The sequence below is a fragment of the Pseudophryne corroboree genome, chromosome 6 (assembly GCF_028390025.1).
Source record: "Pseudophryne corroboree isolate aPseCor3 chromosome 6, aPseCor3.hap2, whole genome shotgun sequence".
NCBI classification, from domain to species: Eukaryota; Metazoa; Chordata; class Amphibia; order Anura; family Myobatrachidae; genus Pseudophryne; species Pseudophryne corroboree.
The window spans coordinates 41,711,550-41,736,239 of NC_086449.1; the positions used below are offsets into that span (position 1 = coordinate 41,711,550).

A 24,690-nucleotide genomic window follows, 5' to 3' on the forward strand; every position below is an offset into this window, starting at 1 on the left:
TAGTGACCAGTGACCACCACTTTTATTTATAATCCGTTCTCTGCCTGAAAAAAGCGATACACAGCACACAGTGACTCAGTCACATACATACCATATCTGTGTGCACTGCTCAGGCTCAGGCCAGTGTGCTGCATCATCTATATATATTATATATCTGTCTGACTGCTCAGCTCACACAGCTTATAATTGTGGGGGAGACTGGGGAGCACTACTGCAGTGCCAGTTATAGGTTATAGCAGGAGCCAGGAGTACATAATATTATATTAAAATTAAACAGTGCACACTTTTGCTGCAGGAGTGCCACTGCCAGTGTGACTAGTGACCAGTGACCTGACCACCAGTATATAATATTAGTAGTATACTATCTCTTTATCAACCAGTCTATATTAGCAGCAGACACAGTACAGTGCGGTAGTTCACGGCTGTGGCTACCTCTGTGTCGGCACTCGGCAGCCCGTCCATAATTGTATATACCAGTGACCTAACCGTGTTTTTTTTTTCTTTCTTTATACATACATACTAGTTACGAGTATACTATCTCTTTATCAACCAGTCTATATATTAGCAGCAGACACAGTACAGTGCGGTAGTTCACGGCTGTGGCTACCTCTGTGTCGGCACTCGGCAGCCCGTCCATAATTGTATATACCAGTGACCTAACCGTGGTTTTTTTTTCTTTCTTTATACATACATACTAGTTACGAGTATACTATCTCTTTATCAACCAGTCTATATATTAGCAGCAGACACAGTACAGTGCGGTAGTTCACGGCTGTGGCTACCTCTGTGTCGGCACTCCGCAGCCCGTCCATAATTGTATATACCAGTGACCTAACCGTGGTTTTTTTTTCTTTCTTTATACATACATACTAGTTACGAGTATACTATCTCTTTATCAACCAGTCTATATATTAGCAGCAGACACAGTACAGTGCGGTAGTTCACGGCTGTGGCTACCTCTGTGTCGGCACTCGGCAGCCCGTCCATAATTGTATATACCACCTAACCGTGGATTTTTTTTCTTTCTTTATACATACATACTAGTTACGAGTATACTATCTCTTTATCAACCAGTCTATATATTAGCAGCAGACACAGTACAGTGCGGTAGTTCACGGCTGTGGCTACCTCTGTGTCGGCACTCGGCAGCCCGTCCATAATTGTATATACCAGTGACCTAACCGTGGTTTTTTTTTCTTTCTTTATACATACATACTAGTTACGAGTATACTATCTCTTTATCAACCAGTCTATATATTAGCAGCAGACACAGTACAGTGCGGTAGTTCACGGCTGTGGCTACCTCTGTGTCGGCACTCGGCAGCCCGTCCATAATTGTATATACCAGTGACCTAACCGTGGTTTTTTTTTCTTTCTTTATACATACATACTAGTTACGAGTATACTATCTCTTTATCAACCAGTCTATATATTAGCAGCAGACACAGTACAGTGCGGTAGTTCACGGCTGTGGCTACCTCTGTGTCGGCACTCGGCAGCCCGTCCATAATTGTATATACCAGTGACCTAACCGTGGTTTTTTTTTCTTTCTTTATACATACATACTAGTTACGAGTATACTATCTCTTTATCAACCAGTCTATATATTAGCAGCAGACACAGTACAGTGCGGTAGTTCACGGCTGTGGCTACCTCTGTGTCGGCACTCGGCAGCCCGTCCATAATTGTATATACCACCTAACCGTGGTTTTTTTTTCTTTCTTTATACATACATACTAGTTACGAGTATACTATCTCTTTATCAACCAGTCTATATATTAGCAGCAGACACAGTACAGTGCGGTAGTTCACGGCTTTATTCTACCTAAGTTGCCCTCCCACAAGTGTGTACTCCGAAAGAGTGTTTAGTGCCGCCGCTCACCTTGTCAGCAATCGGCGTACGAGGTTACATCCAGAAAATGTGGAGAAGATGATGTTCATTAAAATGAATTATAATCAATTCCTCCGCGGAGACATTGACCAGCAGCAATTGCCTCCACAAAGTACACAGGGAGCTGAGATGGTGGATTCCAGTGGGGACGAATTGATAATCTGTGAGGAGGGGGATGTACACGGTGATATATCGGAGGGTGAAGATGAGGTGGACATCTTGCCTCTGTAGAGCCAGTTTGTGCAAGGAGAGATTAATTGCTTCTTTTTTGGGGGGGGTCCAAACCAACCCGTCATATCAGTCACAGTCGTGTGGCAGACCCTGTCACTGAAATGATGGGTTGGTTAAAGTGTGCATGTCCTGTTTTGTTTATACAACATAAGGGTGGGTGGGAGGGCCCAAGGACAATTCCATCTTGCACCTCTTTTTTCTTTTCTTTTTCTTTGCATCATGTGCTGATTGGGGAGGGTTTTTTGGAAGGGACATCCTGCGTGACACTGCAGTGCCACTCCTAGATGGGCCCGGTGTTTGTGTCGGCCACTAGGGTCGCTAATCTTACTCACACAGTCAGCTACCTCATTGCGCCTCTTTTTTTCTTTGCGTCATGTGCTGTTTGGGGAGGGTTTTTTGGAAGGGACATCCTGCGTGACACTGCAGTGCCACTCCTAGATGGGCCCGGTGTTTGTGTCGGCCACTAGGGTCGCTAATCTTACTCACACAGCTACCTCATTGCGCCTCTTTTTTTCTTTGCGTCATGTGCGGTTTGGGGAGGGTTTTTTGGAAGGGCCATCCTGCGTGACACTGCAGTGCCACTCCTAGATGGGCCCGGTGTTTGTGTCGGCCACTAGGGTCGCTAATCTTACTCACACAGCTACCTCATTGCGCCTCTTTTTTTCTTTGCGTCATGTGCTGTTTGGGGAGGGTTTTTTGGAAGGGCCATCCTGCGTGACACTGCAGTGCCACTCCTAGATGGGCCCGGTGTTTGTGTCGGCCACTAGGGTCGCTAATCTTACTCACACAGCTACCTCATTGCGCCTCTTTTTTTCTTTGCGTCATGTGCTGTTTGGGGAGGGTTTTTTGGAAGGGACATCCTGCGTGACACTGCAGTGCCACTCCTAGATGGGCCCGGTGTTTGTGTCGGCCACTAGGGTCGCTTATCTTACTCACACAGCGACCTCGGTGCAAATTTTAGGACTAAAAATAATATTGTGAGGTGTGAGGTATTCAGAATAGACTGAAAATGAGTGTAAATTATGGTTTTTGAGGTTAATAATACTTTGGGATCAAAATGACCCCCAAATTCTATGATTTAAGCTGTTTTTTAGTGTTTTTGGAAAAAAACACCCGAATCCAAAACACACCCGAATCCGACAAAAATAATTCGGTGAGGTTTTGCCAAAACGCGTTCGAACCCAAAACACGGCCGCGGAACCGAACCCAAAACCAAAACACAAAACCCGAAAAATTTCAGGCGCTCATCTCTAGTATTAATACATAATCATAAATATAGGTATAATATCAAGAAACTACATCAATATCTTACCGTATATTGTAGCATCACTTGAGCACTCTGGATCGGGGAATCTCAGGACGATCGTCTCAAGGGGAAAATTCGGTATTCACACGCAGCACGTCTGCTAGCGTCTCAGGTGGATTCCGAAATTCCCCTAACATTCCCCGTCCTTTATACAAAACTAAAAACACAATCTATCCATATGTGGGTACATTCCGGGGGTTCTGAAACATCTTATCTAACTGAAAATGACAACATGAGTCCTTGTCTATAACAAACTGAAAATAACAACACGAGTCCTTGTCTATAACAAACTGAAAATAACAACACGAGTCCTTGTCTATTCTAAGAATCCTTCTTCTAGCATGAGACAAACACCCTTTCATAAGACAAACACCCTTGCTATTCTCTTGTCACTATGTGGCATAGTTACTGCGGCACAAAATGGAAGTCAGTCAGAAAACCCCACTCTCACCCTTTCATATCACACTCGTATCACAAACGGCCCTTGACTGATTCCAATTATAACGCATAACTTGCCATTACAACCTTTTGTCGTTTACAACATATGCGGTAAAATACCACACAGTTCCAAATAGATAAAATTATTATTATTATACACAGTATGAGAACAGGATGTATCAGAAAATTTAGCATATTGGATGCAGACGGAGAATATCCAGTAAACAAGTCCCACCAATGATGAGAAGTTGCATCCTGGACATCAGAACCAATTTTCTGTAATTGATCAGCAATTATTGTTGTTGTCACTTGATGAGTTACAATAGATTGATTTAGATATTTGATATGATATTCAATAACTTTGGATTGTTTCATAATTGTATGTAGTTTATCTAACTTCAAATCCCATTGGGGAATACTTAAATTTTGTGGACTCCAATATTTTGTAACATGTTCTTCACGGTCAGCATACAATATAAATGTCTCATTTTCCCAGGTTAAGGAACTAACATTACTAATACATCCGGAAAATGGAACTACCATTCCAGGTATGGCTGGTGTATCAGTTACCAAACATACTTCTTGTGGGGCTGCCTCCATCATCATTGTATATGACAAAGGTAGAACTATCCATTTGCATAAATTTACTCCATTCTCTAATAAGCAAGGTTCATAAACTGCAGATTGTACTCTACATATCTTGCCTTGTAAAGTGGGTGTACAAATACTCAAATCATGAGTTCTATTATTCTCATCTATATATTCTCCTTTCATAGTGGGGAACCAGTACCATTCTCCACCAGATGGTCCTAACAACAAAGGCATTACAATATATTTACACATTTGAATAACTTTGGTTACATTATACATAGTTAAAATACCTTGGCATATGGTGTCATTACAAATCATTTTAGCAGCTTCCAAGTGTATCCAAGCGTCCCTGGACACACTTGTATTAAAAATTGTTCTCCATACTTGTTCATTTCCGGTCATTAGCATAGTTTGCATAACGCCTTTTTGTTATTGCTCATACATAGTCTGTAGTGTACAGACGGTCCAATTTATAAATTTAGTAATGTTGGTATCAAATCCAACAGCAAAATCATTACTAGCATTAATTAGCTGGTTCATTAAAGTATCTATTCCAGCCGATATTTTGGCTGGCTCAAAAATAGTAGGCATCCATTTTGCTTGTAATGTAAGTCCGTCATTTAATTTACTACCGGCACTATGCATCCTATTGGCTAATGTTTCAATATCTATCCCATTTAATACTCCCGTTAGAGTCCCATATCCTCCCAACAATGTATCATACCAGGCACGTCGTTGCCGGGATATACATTGTCTATTATTGGGAGGGAAAACAACTTGTGTGACTAACACAGTCTTTTGAGCTTGTGTACCTACATTTTCACATGTAGATGGTAATCTTTTAACATGTCCAATATCGATTCGTGATGCATTGATATCAATAAACATTAAATCTTGTGCCCACCACGTTCGATTTTTTATTTCAGTAGCATTATGACATACCAAAATTAAAACGTCTTTTACGGCTAACCGAAATGTGGTTGCTCCTTGTTTAGAACAATTCTTGTATTCTTTATTCTTCTCTTCTTTAGGGAGAAATCGGAACCTATAAGGTTTGGAGCAGCAACTTATATTTACTGCAGCATTAATTGTGATGTTGCCTTCTGACTGATGTAAGGCAAATGTAGGTCGATATCTGTTTCTTTGTGGATCAGGCGGTCCAGCCCACATCGTTCCTGGAATTGTTATATTTACTATATTAGTACAGCGCTGATTGGCCTGACAAGTGAAATTATCTTGGGTTCTTGGTTTGGTGGCATTGTTCCATCCCCACCGTACAGTATGCAACTCTCGTTTCTCTATCTTCAATCCAGGTGTCCATGTACTAGAGGGGACGACCAATAATACAATTCCAAGGATTCCAAGACTGAGCCTCACGACAATCTATAGGTACAAAATCAGTGTAAGTTACTCTCGCAAATAAAATTTTTCTTGAGGTACATATTCCCATTTCTCTTGTCCTGGTTTCATTATTAAGAGTACTCTGTCTTTTCCCACAGCTATAACCTCAGCCGGTTCAGGCGGCCCTTGAGGCTTCTGTACCCAGATTTTTGCTCCTACATTCACAGTGTTAGATGAACCAAAACCTTTGTCTCCTCGAACAGTAAGTTCGGTTGGAGCTTCTCCCAATTGGATAGGCTCTATCAAAATGGGCATTATTAACAATTGTGCCACTCGGTCCCCTTCACAGATTACGCAGGGGTCTGGGCTCAAATTCATCACAACTATTTTAATTTCTCCTTGATAGTCGGGGTCAATTACTCCTCCTATCACTATTATTCCGTTCTTGGCCATACTAGAACGGGTTGACAACTGTCCATAATGATTAGAAGGCATTTTGCAACCTATCCCAGTAGGTATAACCTTAATCCCATAAGGAACAATAACATCAGGGTTTATAGCATACATGTCCAACCCTGCCGACATGGGCGTAGCTCTGTACGGTTCTATCGCCTTTTCGTGAATTTTCCAATAAATAAGGCTTTCTACTTTATGTGCTGCCTTGATTGATAAATTGGGGGTCAACATCCTCATCAGAGGAGTTGTGGATTCTGTCAATGGTCGGTTCCTAATAGTGCTCCATTGTGTAGCAGTCTTACAGGGGAAAGCTACCATTAATCCTGAGTATGTATCTACTGCTGTACATGCAAATTTACACCCTCGACTTTCTGGCAGGGGTCCAATAAAGTCCATCTGCCAGATTTGTCCAGGTAACTTACCTCTTCCAATATGGCCCATTACAGTATGGGGCACTTCCCTCTTTTGGGAGTGTTGACACAAGGGACACCGTAAAATCACAGATTTCACAATGTCCAATGTGAGGGGAATACCCCTTTCTCTGACGTCCTAAGTGGATGCTGGGGACTCCGTCAGGACCATGGGGATTAGCGGCTCCGCAGGAGACAGGGCACAAAACTAAAGCTTTAGGATCAGGTGGTGTGTACTGGCTCCTCCCCCTATGACCCTCCTCCAAGCCTCAGTTAGGTTTTTGTGCCCGTCCGAGCAGGGTGCAATCTAGGTGGCTCTCTTAAGGAGCTGCTTAGAAAAAGTTTTTAGGTTTCTTATTTTCAGTGAGTCCTGCTGGCAACAGGCTCACTGCATCGAGGGACTTAGGGGAGAGAAGTTCAACTCACCTGCGTGCAGGATGGATTGGCTTCTTAGGCTACTGGACACCATTAGCTCCAGAGGGAGTCGGAACACAGGTCTCACCCTGGGGTTCGTCCCGGAGCCGCGCCGCCGACCCCCCTTGCAGATGCTGAAGATTGAAGGTCCAGAAACCGGCGGCAGAAGGCTTTTCAGTCTTCATGAAGGTAGCGCACAGCACTGCAGCTGTGCGCCATTGTTGTCACACACTTCACACCAACGGTCACGGAGGGTGCAGGGCGTTGCTGGGGGCGCCCTGGGCAGCAATGTATAATACCTTATTCTGGCTAAAAATACATCACATATAGCCCCTGGAGGCTATATGGATGTATTTAACCCCTGCCAGGTTTCAGAAAAACGGGAGAAGAAGCCCGCCGAAAAGGGGGCGGGGCCTATTCTCCACAGCACACAGCGCCATTTTCCCTCACAGAAATGCTGGTGGGAAGGCTCCCAGGCTCTCCCCTGCACTGCACTACAGAAACAGGGTTAAAACAGAGAGGGGGGGCACTTATTTGGCGATATGTATATATATATATTAAAATGCTATAAGAGAAAAACACTTATATAAAGGTTGTCCCTGTATAATATAGCGTTTTTGGTGTGTGCTGGCAAACTCTCCCTCTGTCTCCCCAAAGGGCTAGTGGGGTCCTGTCCTCTATCAGAGCATTCCCTGTGTGTGTGCTGTGTGTCGGTACTTGTGTGTCGACATGTATGAGGACGATGTTGGTGAGGAGGCGGAGCAATTGCCGGTAATGGTGATGTCACTCTCTAGGGAGTCGACACCGGAATGGATGGCTTATTTAAGGAATTACGTGATAATGTCAACACGCTGCAAGGTCGGTTGACGACATGAGACGGCCGGCAAACCAATTAGTACCTGTCCAGGCGTCTAAAACACCGTCAGGGGCGTTAAAACGTCCTTTTACCTCAGTCGGTCGACACAGACACGGACACTGACTCCAGTGTCGACGGTGAAGAAACAAATGTATTTTCCTTTAGGGCCACACGTTACTTGTTAAGGGCACTGAAGGAGATGTTACATATTTCTGATACTACAAGTACCACAAAAAAGGGTATTATGTGGAGTGTGAAAAAACTACATGTGGTTTTTCCTGAATCAGATAAATTAAATGAAGTGTGTGATGATGCGTGGGTTTCCCCCGATAGAAAATTATTGGCGGTATACCCTTTCCCGCCAGAAGTTATGGCGCGTTGGGAAACACACCTTAGGGTGGATAAGGCGCTCACACGCTTATAAAAACAAGTGGCGTTACCGTCTCCAGATACGGACGCCCTCAAGGAGCCAACTGATAGGAGGTTGGAAAATATCCTAAAAAGTATATACACACATACTGGTGTTATACTGCGACCAGCGATCGCCTCAGCCTGGATGGGCAGCGCTGGGGTGGCTTGGTCGGATTCCCTGACTGGAAATATTGATACCCTTGACAGGGACAGTATTTTATTGACTATAGAGCATTTAAAAGATGCATTTCTATATATGCGAAACTCTGGCATCAAGAGTAAGTGCGATGTCCATATCTGCCAGACGATGTTTATGGACACGACAGTGGTCAGGTGATGCAGATTCCAAACGGCACATGGAAGTATTGCCGTATAAAGGGGAGGAGTTATTTGGGGTCGGTCCATCGGACCTGGTGGCCACGGCAACAGCTAGAAAATCCACCTTTTTTACCCCAAGTCACATCTCAGCAGAAAAAGACATAGTCTTTTCAGCCTCAGTCCTTTCGTCCCCATAATATCTGCCCAGGGATAGAGGTAAGGGAAGAAGACTGCAGCAGGCAGCCCATTCCCAGGAACAGAAGCCTTCCACCGCTTCTGCCAAGTCCTCAGCATGACGCTGGGGCCGTACAAACAGGTGCGGTGGGGGGTCATCTCAAGAGTTTCAGCACGCAGTGGGCTCACTCGCAAGTGGACCCCTGGATCCTACAAGTAGTATCCCAGGGGTACAGATTGGAAATTCGAGACGTCTCCCCCTCGCAGGTTCCTGAAGTTTGCTTTACCAACGTCTACCTCCGACAGGGAGGCAGTATTGGAAACAATTCACAAGCTGTATTCCCAGCAGGTGATAATCAAAGTACCCCTCCTACAACAAGTAAAGGGGTATTATTCCACACTATATTGTGGTACTGAAGCCAGACGGCTAGGTGAGACCTATTCTAAATGGAGTCACTCAGAGCAGTGATAGCGAACCAGGAAGAAGGGGACTATATGGTGTCCCTGGACATCAAGGATGCTTACCTCCATGTCCAAATTTGCCCTTCTCACAAAGGGTACCTCAGGTTCGTGGTACAAAACTGTCACTATCAGTTTCAGACGCTGCCGTTTGGATTGTCCACGGCACCCCGGGTCTTTACCAAGGTAATGGCCGAAATGATGATTCTTCTTCTTCAAAGAAAAGGCGTCTTAATTATCCCTTACTTGGACGATCTCCTGATAAGGGCAAGGTCCAGAGAACAGTTGGAGGTCTGAGTAGCACTATCTCAAGTAGTTCTACGACAGCACGGGTGGATTCTAAATATTCCAAAATCGCAGCTGTCTCCGACGACACGTCTGCTGTCCCTAGGGATGATTCTGGACACAGTCCAGAAAAAGGTGTTTCTCCCGGAGGAGAAAGCCAGGGAGTTATCCGAGCTAAGGATGTAGGACCAATCAAATTGGAAGGGGCGCTCGAGCTGTGTTTCCAAATAATATAATAATAATAATAATAATAATAAGCAGCTGTCTGAGTGGGATAGTCACGCCCACTATATCATGCAAAACAGAAACAAAACAAAATAAGACAGCGCTAACTGAAGATGGATTGTAGATAATACAGTACTAATTTATTAAAATGACAATATTCAACTAAACATTTTTTTAAAAATTCATAAAATCTAATTCACTGCACTTTTATATTGTAGTCACCATACATGTACTTATTGATCATTTGTTGTTATATCCAAAGTCCCCGTGAAGTCCGCTCATTTAATGTCCCATATCCTGGGGTTGTAGCACAATCCCTGGGCCGATAGTACGCTGGAGGAATGTCTTATCCCAATTCTTAAACAAGGCAAAAGGGAAGTGTCCTCACCAGCATTGCGTGTTGGTAATTCTCTTCGGTCCTTATTGTTGGATAGGGTGCAAAACTTGCGTTATTCAGCGGATTCCACAGAGGTCCAGGCAGTGTTGGGTGATCAGGGTAGGTGGCACAGGTTACACCTGACGCGTTTCTCAGCTTGACTGCTGCTTTTTCAAAGGCCTGTGCCACCTACCCTGATCACCCAACACTGCCTGGACCTCTGTGGAATCCGCTGAATAACGCAAGTTTTGCACCCTATCCAACAATAAGGACCGAAGAGAATTACCAACACGCAATACTGGTGAGGACACTTCCCTTTTGCCTTGTTTAAGAATTGGGATAAGACATTCCTCCAGCGTACTATCGGCCCAGGGATTGTGCTACAACCCCAGGATATGGGACATTAAATGAGCGGACTTCACGGGGACTTTGGATATAACAACAAATGATCAATAAGTACATGTATGGTGACTACAATATAAAAGTGCAGTGAATTAGATTTTATGAATTTTTAAAAAAATGTTTAGTTGAATATTGTCATTTTAATAAATTAGTACTGTATTATCTACAATCCATCTTCAGTTAGCGCTGTCTTATTTTGTTTAGTTATCCGAGCTAGTCAGGAACCTCCAAAAACCAGGAAAAGTGTCAGTGCATCATTGCACAAGGGTCCTGGGAAAAATGGTGGCTTCTTACGAAGCGATTCCATTCGGCAGATTTCACGCAAGAACTTTTCAGTGGGATCTGCTGGACAAATGGTCCGGATCGCATCTTCAGATGCATCAGCGGATAACCCTGTCTCCAAGGACAAGGGTGTCTCTTCTGTGGTGGCTGCAGAGTGCTCATCTACTAAAGGGCCACAGTTATGCATTCAGGACTGGGTCCTGGTGACCACGGATTCCAGCTTGAAAGGCTGGGGAGCTGTCACACAGGGAAAAAATTTCCAGGGAGTGTGATCAAGTCTGGGGACTTCTCTCCGCATAAATATACTGGAGCTAAGAGCAATTTACAATGCTCTAAGCTTAGCAAGACCTCTGCTTCAAGGTCAGCCGGTATTGATCCAGTGGGACAACATCACGGCAGTCGCCCACGTAAACAGACAGGGCGGCACAAGAAGCAGGAGGACAATGGCAGAAACTGCAAGGATTCTTCGCTGGGCGGAAAATCATGTGATAGCACTGTCAGCAGTTTTCATTCCGGGAATGGACAACTGGGAAGCAGACTTCCTCAGCACGACCTCCACCCGGGAGAGTGGGGACTTCATCGAGAAGTTTTTTCCACATGATTGTGCACCGTTGGGAAAGACCAAAGGTGGACATGATGGCGTCCCGCCTGAACAAAAAACTGGACAGGTATTGCGCCAGGTCAAGAGACCCTCAGGCAATAGCTGTGGACGTTCTGGTAACACCATGGGTGTACCAGTCGGTGTATGTGTTCCCTCCTCTGCTTCTCATACCAAAGGTACTGAGAATTATAAGACGTAGAGGAGTAAGAACTATACTCGTGGCTCCGGATGGGCCAAGAAGGACTTGGTACCCGGAACTTCAAGAGATGCTCACAGAGGACTCAGGGCCTCTGCCGATAAGAAGGGACTTGCTTCAGCAAGTACCATGTCTGTTCCAAGACTTACCGCGGCTGCGTTTGACGGCATGGCGGTTGAACGCCGGATCCTAAGGGAAAAAGGCATTCCGGAAGAGGTCATTCCTACCCTGGTCAAAGCCAGGAAGGAGGTGACCGCACAACATTATCACCACATGTGGCAAAAATATGTTGCGTGGTGTGAGGCCAGGAAGGCCCCACGAAGAAATTTCAACTCGGTCGATTCCTGCATTTCCTGCAAACAGGAGTGTCTATGGGCCTCAAATTGGGGTCCATTAAGGTTCAAATTTCGGCCCTGTCGATTTTCTTCCAGAAAGAATTGGCTTCAGTTCCTGAAGTCCAGAAATTTGACAAGGGAGTACTGCATATACAACCCCCTTTTGTGCCTCCAGTGGCACTGTGGGATCTCAACGTAGTCCTGGGATTCCTCAAATCACGTTGGTTTAAACCGCTCAAATCTGTGGATTTGAAATATCTCACATGGAAAGTGACCATGATGTTGGCCCTGGCCTCGGCCAGGCGAGTGTCAGAATTGGCGGCTTTGTCTCACAAAAGCCCATATCTGATTGTCCATTCGGACAGGGCAGAGCTGCGGACTCGTCCCCAGTTTCTCCCTAAGGTGGTGTCAGCGTTTCATCTGAACCAGCTTATTGTGGTACCTGCGGCTACTAGAGACTTGGAGGACTCCAAGTTGCTAGATGTTGTCAGGGCCCTGAAAATATAGATTTCCAGGACGGCTGGAGTCAGGAAAACTGACTTGCTGTTATCCTGTATGCACCCAAAAAACTGGGTGCTCTTGCTTCTAAGCAGACGATTGCTAGTTGAATGTGTAGTACAATTCAGCTTGCACATTCTGTGGCAGGACTGCCACAGCCAAAATATATAAATGCCCATTCCACAAGGAAGGGGGGCTCATCTTGGGCGACTGCCCGAGGGGTCTCGGCTTTACAACTTTGCCGAGCTGCTACTTGGTCAGGGGCACACCCTGGCTGAGGAGGACCTGGAGTTCTCTCACTCGGTGCTGCAGAGTCATCCGCACTCTCCCGCCCGTTTGGGAGCTTTGGTATAATCCCCATGGTCCTGACGGAGTCCCCAGCATCCACTTAGGACGTCAGAGAAAATAAGATTTTACTTACCGATAAATCTATTTCTCGTAGTCCGTAGTGGATGCTGGGCGCCCATCCCAAGTGCGGATTGTCTGCAATACTTGTACATAGTTATTGTTACAAAAAAATCGAGTTGTTATTGTTGTGAGCCGTCTGTTCAGAGGCTCCTACGTTTGTCATACTGTTAACTGGGTTTAGATCACAAGTTATACGGTGTGATTGGTGTGGCTGGTATGAGTCTTACCCGGGATTCAATATCCTTCCTTATTGTGTACGCTCGTCTGGGCACAGTATCCTAACTGAGGCTTGGAGGAGGGTCATAGGGGGAGGAGCCAGTACACACCACCTGATCCTAAAGCTTTAGTTTTGTGCCCTGTCTCCTGCGGAGCCGCTAATCCCCATGGTCCTGACGGAGTCCCCAGCATCCACTACGGACTACGAGAAATAGATTTATCGGTAAGTAAAATCTTATTTTCTTGCGCCCACCTGTAAGTTGCCTTTTCTCCCAGATGTCCACTCTTTTGGTGTGCCCAAAGGGCTGTACCCTGCAACCATGATTCCAATTCCTTCGTCTCTCCTGCCACTGGCTCATGAGATGACTTAGCAATGGCGGCTTGTGCATCTGCTTGTGAATTAAACAAACGTTCAAGTGAGTCTAATGGTACATGTGCATCAACATGGAATACAGTTACTTTTGTTTGTTTAGTGATAACTTCAATGTCCTCCCAGACTTCCTTTCCCCATAACTCTTTCCCATGAATTTTCCAATCATGTTTCTTCCAGCTCATCATCCATGTGGCTAATCCATTGGCTACTGACCATGAATCAGTATAAGTATTACATTCACCTCCAATTTCCTGTCTAAGGGCCAAATATACTGCAAATAATTCGGCATATTGGCTACTCTTTCCTTCCCCTTCTATTTCTAATGTCTTAGACATGCAGGGATTAAACGCAACTGATCTCCACTTTCTTCTTCCCGCAACATAACGTGCGGATCCATCTGTAAACCATGTGTGACATTGAGATTTGTCGCTTAACTCAGAATAAGGTTTACCCCATTTTACTGGTGATTCTTCCAGTTCTCTATAATCCACACTCATGCGCCAGGAGCCATCGCTCTTTTTCAATGGCCATACCGTATTATTCCAAGCAGTAGTGGTATATCGTACCACTCCTGTATCCATTAATTCTTTAATGGTTTCGCTTATTCCTTGATGGCCCCCCGGTATACGATATTGTTTCATTGCAATTAATTTAGTTGCAGGTGGGACATGTACTGGGGGCATTTTTACTTTTCCCACCACAATAGGTCTGGCCTGAATACAATTACTTCTGACTCCAAAACTAAATTTTCCTGTATCTAAATAAAGGGTCAGTCCTTTTAAAACATCAATGCCTATAATATATTCTCTAATGGGTACTATTAGTACTCGGCATTTCTTAATAGGTAAATTTCCTATTTTTAGAGGTATTTCCACCTGTACCCCTTCAGTTACTCGACCCCCCCAACCCTGCAATTTTAATTCGGGGTCCTTTAAATCTATTGGGATTTCCATATATTAGGGTAACCTCCGCCCCTGTGTCAATTAACGCGGGGACCTCTTGTACATTGCCCCGTGACCAATGGATTCCTAATTTGACATAAGGTCTCTCATCATGACGAATCCATACAGGGGCTTGGCTGGCTACCTATGCATCACCCTCTGAATCTTCCTGTTCCTCGGGAGGAGCAGTAGGCTTCAAATTTTGCAACATCTTGTCTATCTACATCAACCCCTCCAGCGCCATCCTCTACCAAACGGACCAGCCAGGTAAGGACGCCTTCCCCGGGGCGTTGTGAAAATTTGGTCAATAGTTCCATAACTTCATTTTGAGTGAAATCTTGCAGTATCATTTTCTCTTTGAGGACTGCCTGCCCTCCACCTTCTGCAACCTTAGTTAATTGCCTGCGCGAGACAGGACAAGCATTTGCCCCAGGAGGGTCAATGACAGGATTGGGAGGATCCCATCCCCCCTTGTCCTCTCCCTCCTCCCCATTACTACTATCCCATACATCACCATCCCATGTATCGGGATCCCATTGAAGATCGGCAGAAGCAATAATTGCTTGTACAATCTGATATTTCTGGGCTTTTTCTGATAACATCTGATTGCTGCACTGTAACAATCCTATCTTTCCTTGTTCAATTACTGTTTGTTCTATATCTAAATAATGTGATTGTAACTGCTGATATCTTTGGTGCATTTTACGGTATGCTGATACTAGTATCCAGCACCGTCTTCCCAGCGCCACTACATCACCTGCCTTGGCAGGGACCCCCTCAAGTACATATACAACATCGAGGGGTTCTGCACGGTATGCTGATACTAGTATCCAGTACCGTCTTCCCAGCGCCATTACATCACCTGCCTTGGCAGGGACCCCCTCAAGTACATATACAACATCGAGGGGTTCTGCATTCTTGAGTTTACCATCCCATGATTCTGCTAAACCTGACGTTAATAACTCCTGTGCTATAATATTGTAGGGACTTTCAGTCCACCCTGGGATGGTGATTTGCTCCGCTCCAGCCTTTTTTCCTTACGAAACATCCTTACCGTGCTATGTTGTTATATATCGGCGAAAACTTGGCAACCTGCCAATTGACAAAACTTTGCACAGAGGTAAGTCTGGCCAGGACCCACCACTGTACAAAAGCGTTTTACACTATAAGTATCCTACACCGAGATATAAGAAAACATAGATCCTGCCGACTACGCCAAAAATGTCTTGCTGTATAGAACTAGGGTGTGTGAGATTGCTCAATACATTCTGCGCTCACTGTTGCCCAGAACAGGCTTACACTTTAATGCAGCAAAACAAACAACACTTTTATGTCTCAATAGTAAATAATTTATTAGTTCTTATAGTATTTTCGTCAGGTATTAATACATAATCATAAATATAGGTATAATATCAAGAAACTACATCAATATCTTACCGAATATTGTAGCATCACTTGAGCACTCTGGATCGGGGAATCTCAGGACGATCGTCTCAAGGGGAAAATTCGGTATTCACACGCAGCACGTCTGCTAGCGTCTCAGGTGGATTCCAAAATTCCCCTAACATTCCCCGTCCTTTATACAAAACTAAAAACACAATCTATCCATATGTGGGTACATTCCGGGGGTTCTGAAACATCTTATCTAACTGAAAATGACAACATGAGTCCTTGTCTATAACAAACTGAAAATAACAACACGAGTCCTTGTCTATTCTAAGAATCCTTCTTCTAGCATGAGACAAACACCCTTTCATAAGACAAACACCCTTGCTATTCTCTTGTCACTATGTGGCATAGTTACTGCGGCACAAAATGGAAGTCAGTCAGAAAACCCCACTCTCACCCTTTCATATCACACTCGTATCACAGCCACTAGGGTCGCTTAGCTTACTCACACAGCTACCTCATTGCGCCTCTTTTTTTCTTTGCGTCATGTGCTGTTTGGGGAGTAGTTTTTTGAAGGGCCATCCTGCGTGACACTGCAGTGCCACTCCTAGATGGGCCCGGTGTTTGTGTCGGCCACTAGGGTCGCTTAGCTTACTCACACAGCTACCTCATTGCGCCTCTTTTTTTCTTTGCGTCATGTGCTGTTTGGGGAGTGTTTTTTGGAAGGGCCATCCTGCGTAACACTGCAGTGCCACTCATAGATGGGCCAGGTGTTTGTGTCGGCCACTTGGGTCGCTGAGCTTAGTCATCCAGCGACCTCGGTGCAAATTTTAGGACTAAAAATAATATTGTGAGGTGTGAGGTATTCAGAATAGACTGTAAATAAGTGTAAATTATGGTTATTGAGGTTGATAATACTATGGGATCAAAATGACCCCCAAATTCAATGATTTAAGCTGTTTTTTAGGTTTTTTTGAAAAAAACACCCGAATCCAAAACACACCCGAATCCGACAAAAAAAATTCGGTGAGGTTTTGCCAAAACGCGTTCGAACCCAAAACACGGCCGCGGAACCGAATCCAAAACCAAAACACAAAACCCGAAAAATGTCCGGTGCACATCTCTAATTTCTGGGACTCCCCATTGCTTTAATAGGCAGCCTCCCCGACCCCCAATCCCACCCCCATGAGACTTGTGATTTCACAGACTGGGTGTACTGCTTAGTAAATGACAGCATGAGCCATTCATTTACATATAGTAGTGTACTGGCCGTGTTGTGTTTTATAAAGCAGTACACTCAGTCCGTGAAATCACAGGTCTCATAAGGGGTGGAATGAGGGGGCTGCTTATTAAAGCAATGGAGAGGCTTGGGAAGAAATACTGTAAACTCAGTCTCATAAAGATAACACTCTTGTAATTTGAAAAGTCACACTTGTATATCTGTGTAAAAAATAGCATCCATGTTTTTTTTCTCTAATTTTGACTATATCTGTGTACATGTTTGAGTCTGTATACAAAGTATAACAGAACTTGTTTTGGGAAATTTAGATAGAATTTCCATGCACACATGGATGCCAGTGCCGAAAACAAATTCCAGTCCATCCTTGGTCCAGACACACAAGTGGCTGTGCTGTATAGTGAATGTGTATAGGGGCATGCTGCACGCTGATGTATACTGTGCTATACTCTACTGTACTGGCTGTGCTGTGTGCAGACTCAAGTGGCTGTGCTGTATAGTGACTGTATATAGGGGCACACTGCTGTAATAGTGCACTATACTCTGCTGTACTAGCTGTGGTGTGTCCAGACTCACAAGTGGCTGTGCTGTATAGTGACTATATATAGGGGCACACTGCACACTGCTGAATGCTGCGCTATACTCTGCTGTACTAGCTGTGGTGTGTTCAGACTCACAAGTGGCTGTGCTGTATAGTGACTGTATATAGGGGCACACTGCACACTGCTGAATGCTGCGCTATACTCTACTTTACTAGCTGTGGTGTGTCCAAACTCACATGTGGCTGTGCTCTGTATAGTGACTCTATAGCGGGCACACTGTTGTATACTGTGCTATACCCTGCTGTAAATTGTACTATTTGGTGTGCTTTACCCTAGTGAGCTCTCTTCATGTGCATCTATAAGCCCTGTGATCCATTCAGTTTGAACTGAGCTGCAAGTTAAAACACAGGAAAATATATACTGTGTGTGTGTGTGTGTGTGTGTGTGTGTGTGTGTGTGTGTGTGTGTGTGTGTGTGTGTGTGTGTGTATATATATATATTAAGGCTGGGCAAGTTAACGCGATAATATCGCGTTAACGCATTAACTAATTAACGGGTGACAATTATTTTAACGCTGCGCACCGGCAGCTGCCTTTGAAGGATAGAGGCTAAGCCGCGGCGCTATTCTAACTACAATGCTGTCCGTGAGCCAATCGGAGGTCACGGGCTGGCAGCCAATCAGGAGCTGCCATTTGGCAGCTCCTGATTGGCTGCCAGCCCGTGACCTCCGATTGGCAGCTGCCAGCCCGTGACCTCCATTTGGCAGCTCCTGATTGGCTGCCAGCCCGTGACCTCCGATTGGCTCACGGACGGCATTGTAGTTAGAATAGCGTTGCAGCTCTGTTCCTCCATGCCGTGGCTGCCTGGCAGTTCGCAGGCAACTGGCCCTGTCCCGATCTTTGCTGCTGCCTCCCGGGTCCCTTCAAAATGTAAGTTTTGTAGAATGCAGGGGGGAGGAATGGGCAGCAGTGCAAGTACGCGGGAACTTAGATATCTGGCACTGGGGGGGGGGAATGTATACCTGGCACTGGGAGCATATCTGGCACTGGGGGGACTTGTGTACCTGGCACTGGGGTATATCTGGCTCTGGGGGCATATCTGGCCCTGGGGGGATATCTGGCACTGGGGGGCATGTATACCTGGCACTGGGGGTTTATCTGGCACTGGGGGATATCTGGCCCTGGGGGGACTTGTCTACCTGGCACTGGGGGATATCTGGCACTGGGGGCATATCTGGCACTGGGGGGACATGTGTATCTGGCACTGGGGGCATATCTGGCCCTAGGGGGATATCTGGCACTGGGGGACGTGTATACCTGGCACTGGGGGTATATCTGTCACTGGGGGGACTTGTGTACCTGGCACTGGGGTATATCTGGCACTGGGGGCATATCTGGCCCTGGGGGGATATCTGGCACTGGGGGGCGTGTATACCTGGCACTGGGGGCTTATCTGGCACTGGGGGATATCTGGCCCTTGGGGGACTTGTCTACCTGGCACTGGGGGATATCTGGCACTGCGGGCATATCTGGCACTGGGAGGACATGTGTACCTGGCACTGGGGGCATATCTGGCACTGGGGGGACATGTGTATCTGGCACTGGGGGCATATCTGGCCCTAGGGGGATATCTGGCACTGGGGGACGTGTATACCTGGCACTGGGGGTATATCTGTCACTGGTGGGCATGTATACCTGGCACTGGGGGTACATCTGTCACTGGGGGGCATGTATACCTGGCCCTGGGGGCTTATCTGGCACTGGGGGGACATGTGTGGTGCATACAGTAGTTAGCTGCAGGCAGCCATGGAGACCGTGACAGCGCCGGTGCCATTTCAAGTGTATTGCTGGCCACCAGCGAGCCAATCGGAACTCGTGTACTGGCAGCCAACCAGGAGCGCAATACACTACTTTTGAATTCATTATTGAATCTTGCGCATAACAATGCGATTAATCGCGATTAATCTGAGAAAATCATGCGATTAATCGCGATTAGAAATTTTAATCGTTGCCCACCACTAATATATATAGATAGATAGATATTTCTGTTGTTTGTACTGTTTGATGCGCTTTGTTCACATGCATCTATAAGCCCTGTGATCCATGCAGTTTGAACTGAGCTATAAGTTAAAAAATAGAGAAATAACAGTAAAATATATATTTCTATTGTTTGTACACTTTACCCTAAAGTGCTTTGTTCACGTGCATTTATAAGCCCTGTGACTCCATGCAGTTTGATCCGAGCTGCAAGTTCAAAAACACAAAAATATAAATAGATCTATTGTTTGTACTGTTTCCTGATTGGCTGCCAGCCCGTGACCTCCGATTGCCCGTGCCATTTGTTCAAATCCCTGTGACTCCACACAGTTTGAACTGAGCAGCAAGTTCAAAACAGAAAAAAATATAGATCTATTGTTTGCACTTTTCTGTACACTTTACCCCAGTACGCTTTGGCAATATTTCATAGATGTGCTATAAACTGCTGTGTGTTTGTGCTACTGCTCTGTCACTTAGGGCGTCATTCCGAGTTGATCGCTCACTGACGATTTTCGCAGTGCAGCGATCAGGTAAAAAAACTGCAAAACTGCGCATGCGTATGCACCACAATGTTCAGGCGCGTCGTACGGGTACAAATCGGTTCGTTGCTGAACGATGAATTTAATGAAGAATCCATTTGCACAGCCGATCGCAAAGAGATTGACAGGAAGAAGGCGTTTATGGGTGTCAACTGACAGTTTTCTGGGAGTGGTTGGAAAAAGTCAGGCGTGTCCAAGCGTTTGCAGGGCGGGTGTCTGACGTCAATTCCGGACAGGAACAGGCTGAAGTGATCGCAAGGGCTGAGTAAGTCCAGAGCTACTCTGAAACTTCCCAAAATGTTTTTGCAGAGCTCAGCTGCAAAGGCGTTATCACACTTGCAAAGCGAAAATACACTCCCCCTTGGGCGGCGACTATGCGTTTGCACAGCTGCTAAAAGTAGCTAGCGAGCGGTCAACTCGGAATGAGGGCCTTAGTTACCAGCCAGATCACTGCAGCCTTTGGCCAATATTGGTGAAAACAATGGTGGTCATTCCGAGTTGTTCGCTCGCTAGCTGCTTTTAGCAGCATTGCACACGCTAGGCCGCCGCCCCCTGGGAGTGTATTTTAGCTTAGTAGAATAGTGAACAAAAGAGTAGCAGAATTGCTACTAAATATTTTCTTGCAGTTTCTGAGTAGCTACAGACCTACTCACAGATTGCGATCAGCTCGGTCCGTTTAGTTCCTGGTTTGACGTCACAAACACGCCTTGTGTTCGGCCAGCCACTCCCCCATTTCTCCAGCCACTCCTGCGTTTTTACCTGGCACGCCTGCGTTTTTTAGCACACTCCCGGAAAACGCTCAGATACCACCCAGAAACGCCCCTTTCCTGTCAATCACTCACCGATCAGCAGTGCGACGGAAAAGCGCCGCACAGACAACAGCAAAACTGCTAAGTTTTTAGTTAAATAACTAAGGGCATGCGCGCTGCGTACCATGCGCATGCGCATTTAGCAACAAATCGCAGCATAGCGAAAATCAGCAACGAGCGAACAACTCGGAATGACCACCCATAATGTAAGCTGTAAATTAATGTTAAAGGTTAATAAATCACCCATGACTTTATTCCGACGAACTTAACATTTATAACTAGCTAGCTTATCACTAAGAAATAAACACACGGACACCAACTGCTAGATTTAAAAGGTCAAACAGATATTTATTGTTTGGTGACCTGTCGTTTAAACTAAGAATATTGGAGGATGGCAAGAAAAAGGCGCTACCAACTCACCAGCACCAGTCAACTATAATAAACCATAAAATAGGAGGGGCCTCACAACCGCCTCCTTAACATAACCTGCACTGCGCAGGCTCACCCCCCTTACTTTAGCAGAGCCGTGGACGAACCCGCACGGGAACATCCGTAGTCCACCCGCAAGGGGAGGGCATACTCGCTGTTCATTCAAAAGGGGGTGCCCCACAGTGACCACTTATGTAACTATTTGACCGCTGGCTGGTAGCGACTTTCCGCCACAACAAGGATTTTAACAAAAAACCGCAGACCGCCATCCACCAACAACAGGAAAAGAGATTCAACCGGACAGTACTCTAAAAATACTGTCCAAGAACACACCAATACCCGCAGGGGAAAGGTGAATACCATCTTCCCTATAAAACTGCACATTGTGCAGCACCAAAAGCGGATGCCTAACCACTAAACCTCCTATCGCCTGCACGTATACTGACACTGCGGAATTAACTTTCTTCCTAGCTTTCTCTATAGCAGAGAAGCGAATAGCACCCCGCCAATGGAAACGGGGCACTATGTCGGACCACACCGCTATCACCCGTGGCCAAGATGCCCGCAACGCCACTAAGTCCGCTTTGATACTCAAGATGAGATCAATGCCTTTGACCCTCCCCATATCGTTCCCCCCGAGGTGAATGACAACCCAGCCGGGCCGCCCCCACCTCCGCTCATGGCGAAACAGCAAGCGAAGTAAACCCATCCAACGTAAACCTCTAACTCCTAACCATCCTTCTACCTTGTCCCCAAATAATTCGCCTGTTCGTCCTGCCATTGGATGCCTCTCCGCCCAAAAAATAAAAGAATGGCCAATGAGCCAAATCTGATCCGGGATGTCCAAATTAGCTGCAAAAAGAAAATTCCTTACCGTCAGACATTATACAGATCGAAAAACAAATTAACTTAAACATGCAATTAAGAACCCGAGTGAAGGAGAAAACTCAAAAAACCTCCCGTGAACCGTGTGTGAATGCCAATTGTAATTCGGTCCCCTCGGAGGAAAATTTAAAAATTCACTTCACACCCTCCATTTCTGAACGCTAGCCGTTCAAAAACCGACGAGTAAAACACGTTTCTGGGTTCGCGCAACAGGCGCAATAACAACAATACTTAACATATTCATTATACAAGGCGCAAGCCTAGCCAACTGAATACCGGTTGCCATAACCCCAACGGTATCCCGCCCGCAGGGGCAAGACCCACTCCCCGGAGAGGGCCTTAGTCAACGATTCTCCACAGGAAGGGCGGCACCAATAGACCCCCAACCTCCGCATCAGGGACCAGCTCCCTAAACTTATCGAACTCAAAACGCGACAGTGCGTCAGCAATTCTGTTGTCAACCTCTGGGACATGCGCAGCCATGAAATGAATGTTATGCCTCAAGCACTTGAGCACAAGATAACGCAACAAGCGCAGAGCCTCAGGAGAGGACGAGCGCTGGTTATTAACGGCGTGCACGACGCCCAGATTGTCGCAGCGAAATACAATACTCCGATCCGACAAGCTGGGTGCCCACAACTCGACCGCCACTATCAAGGGGAATAACTCTAGCAGGAGCAAGTTCTTTGTAAACCCTCGGGTCACCCATGCTGTGGGCCAAGGGGCGGCGCACCACTCTGTTCTGAAAAAAGCCCCAAAGCCCGAACCACCAGCGGCGTCGGTGAAAAGTTGTAACGCGGCGTTGGAACAGCGTTTCGCTGGCCACAACACCTCCCTGTTAAAAGAAACCAAGAAAGTGGACCAGGTTCTCAAGTCCTCCCTGACCTCGCGCGAAATGTAAACCGTATGGTGAGGTTTCCGTACCCCCGCCATGGATCTCTCAAGTTTACGGCAGAAAACCCGGCCCATGGGTATGATCCTGCACGCAAAATTAAATGACCCGAGCAACGACTGAACCCGTTGTAGTCTGACCCTGCGCGTGAGGAGGCACTGCTCTATGAGACCCAACAACTTGAGTACCTTATCGGCCGGAAGCCGGCAACAACCGGCTTCCGAATCGATTTCAATGCCCAAATAACTGAGGCACGCCGTGGGCCCCTCGGTCTTATCCGAGGCCACGGGAACGCCCAGGCGACCGAATAAACTCTGAGCTAAACCCAGTACATCCCCGCACACTGACCCCTCCCTTGGACCCACAAAGAGAAAATCGTCTAGGTAGTGGGCGACCCCCGGGTGGCCGGAGGCCGACACTATGCACCAATGCAAAAATGAGCTGAATTTCTCAAAGTAGGCACAAGAAATGGAACACCCCATGGGCAAGCACCTGTCTACATAATACCCACCCCCTAACCTGAAACCAAGGAAACGCAGGGAGTCGGGGTGGATGGGCAGGAGGCGGAAAGCGGACTCAATGTCCAGCTTGGCCATGAGGGCGCCGGGACCCGCCCCTTGGACTAACCGCAGGGCCTCATCAAACGATTGATATCACACCCTGCAAGCTTCCTCCGGGATGGCGTCGTTGACCGAGCCGCCACGGGGGTGTGACAAATGCTGAATGAGGCGGAATTGACCCTGAGCTTTCTTTGGGACCACCCCTAACGGTGAAACGCACAGGCGGGGCAGTGGTGGGAACGGGAAAGGGCCGCACATGCGCCCCACATCGATTTCCGCCTGGACCTTACGGGCGACCACGGAGGGGAAATCGCGTGCGGATTTTAAATTGCGCCTGGAGACCACGAGGACCGAATCTGGGATGGGAAGCCTGAAACCGTTACGAAAACCTTCCAACAAAAACAAACCCGAAGCGACGTCGGGGTAACTGCCCAACCATTTAGCCAATTCGGGAACGTTGATGGGGGAAAACGCCTTACTTTCCACTTCCGGGCGCGTCGGCAGCATCAGAGGGCCTGGACCCGGGAGTGGACTGGCAATCTTTGGCCGGGTGACCCCCGCCACACACCTTGCAGGAGTGTCAAAAACGGCAGTTAGCCCCGCGGGAACACTTGCCCTCGTTGAAAGCAAAGCATTTCCCTTTATTCCCCATGGGCGGGCTCGGCCGGACATTTAAACCCGGCTTGCCGCCCTGGGCTTCATAAAGGGGCTTATTCTGATGAGTGACCTCTAACCAAACTTCCACGTCCTTGAACCCCAAGGGTAGTGTCGGGTTACCGTCTTGGTTACGATGGAATTTCTCATCGTAATCCCTCCACGCGTAACCCTTGGATGTCAAGTACATTTCATGCACCAGGTACAAATACTTGACCGTGTTGTGATATTCCTTAGGCCTCGTCTCGTAGCACGCCGTGAACACTAAAAACCCCCGGAGCCAC

General features: G+C 46.4%; 2 protein-coding genes across 2 annotated transcripts in view; both read right to left on the reverse strand.

Moving 5' to 3' along the window:
* The window catches only part of LOC134934217 (galactose-3-O-sulfotransferase 4-like), a 106,907-nt gene that overhangs the window by 9,423 nt on the left and 72,794 nt on the right, over positions 1-24,690 (reverse strand). The window lies entirely within an intron of this gene.
* Positions 3,317-16,241, reverse strand: LOC134936017 (uncharacterized). The gene is made up of 3 exons (XM_063930916.1): positions 15,872-16,241; positions 13,374-13,509; positions 3,317-5,840 (listed from the first exon to the last, which is right to left on the reverse strand). Exons 2-3 carry the CDS (start codon positions 13,440-13,442, stop codon positions 4,887-4,889), a joined length of 1,023 nt encoding a protein of 340 aa, XP_063786986.1. The 5' UTR covers positions 13,443-13,509; positions 15,872-16,241; the 3' UTR covers positions 3,317-4,886.

Bases quoted from the DNA above. Each gene is read 5' to 3' on its own strand.
- LOC134936017 (XM_063930916.1), bottom strand. From the start codon at position 13,442: ATGGTTGCAGGGTACAGCCCTTTGGGCACACCAAAAGAGTGGACATCT. The intron at 5,841-13,373 runs GTGGGCGCAAGA...TTGTACCTATAG, and splicing joins GGAGAAAAGGCAACTTACAG to ATTGTCGTGAGGCTCAGTCT.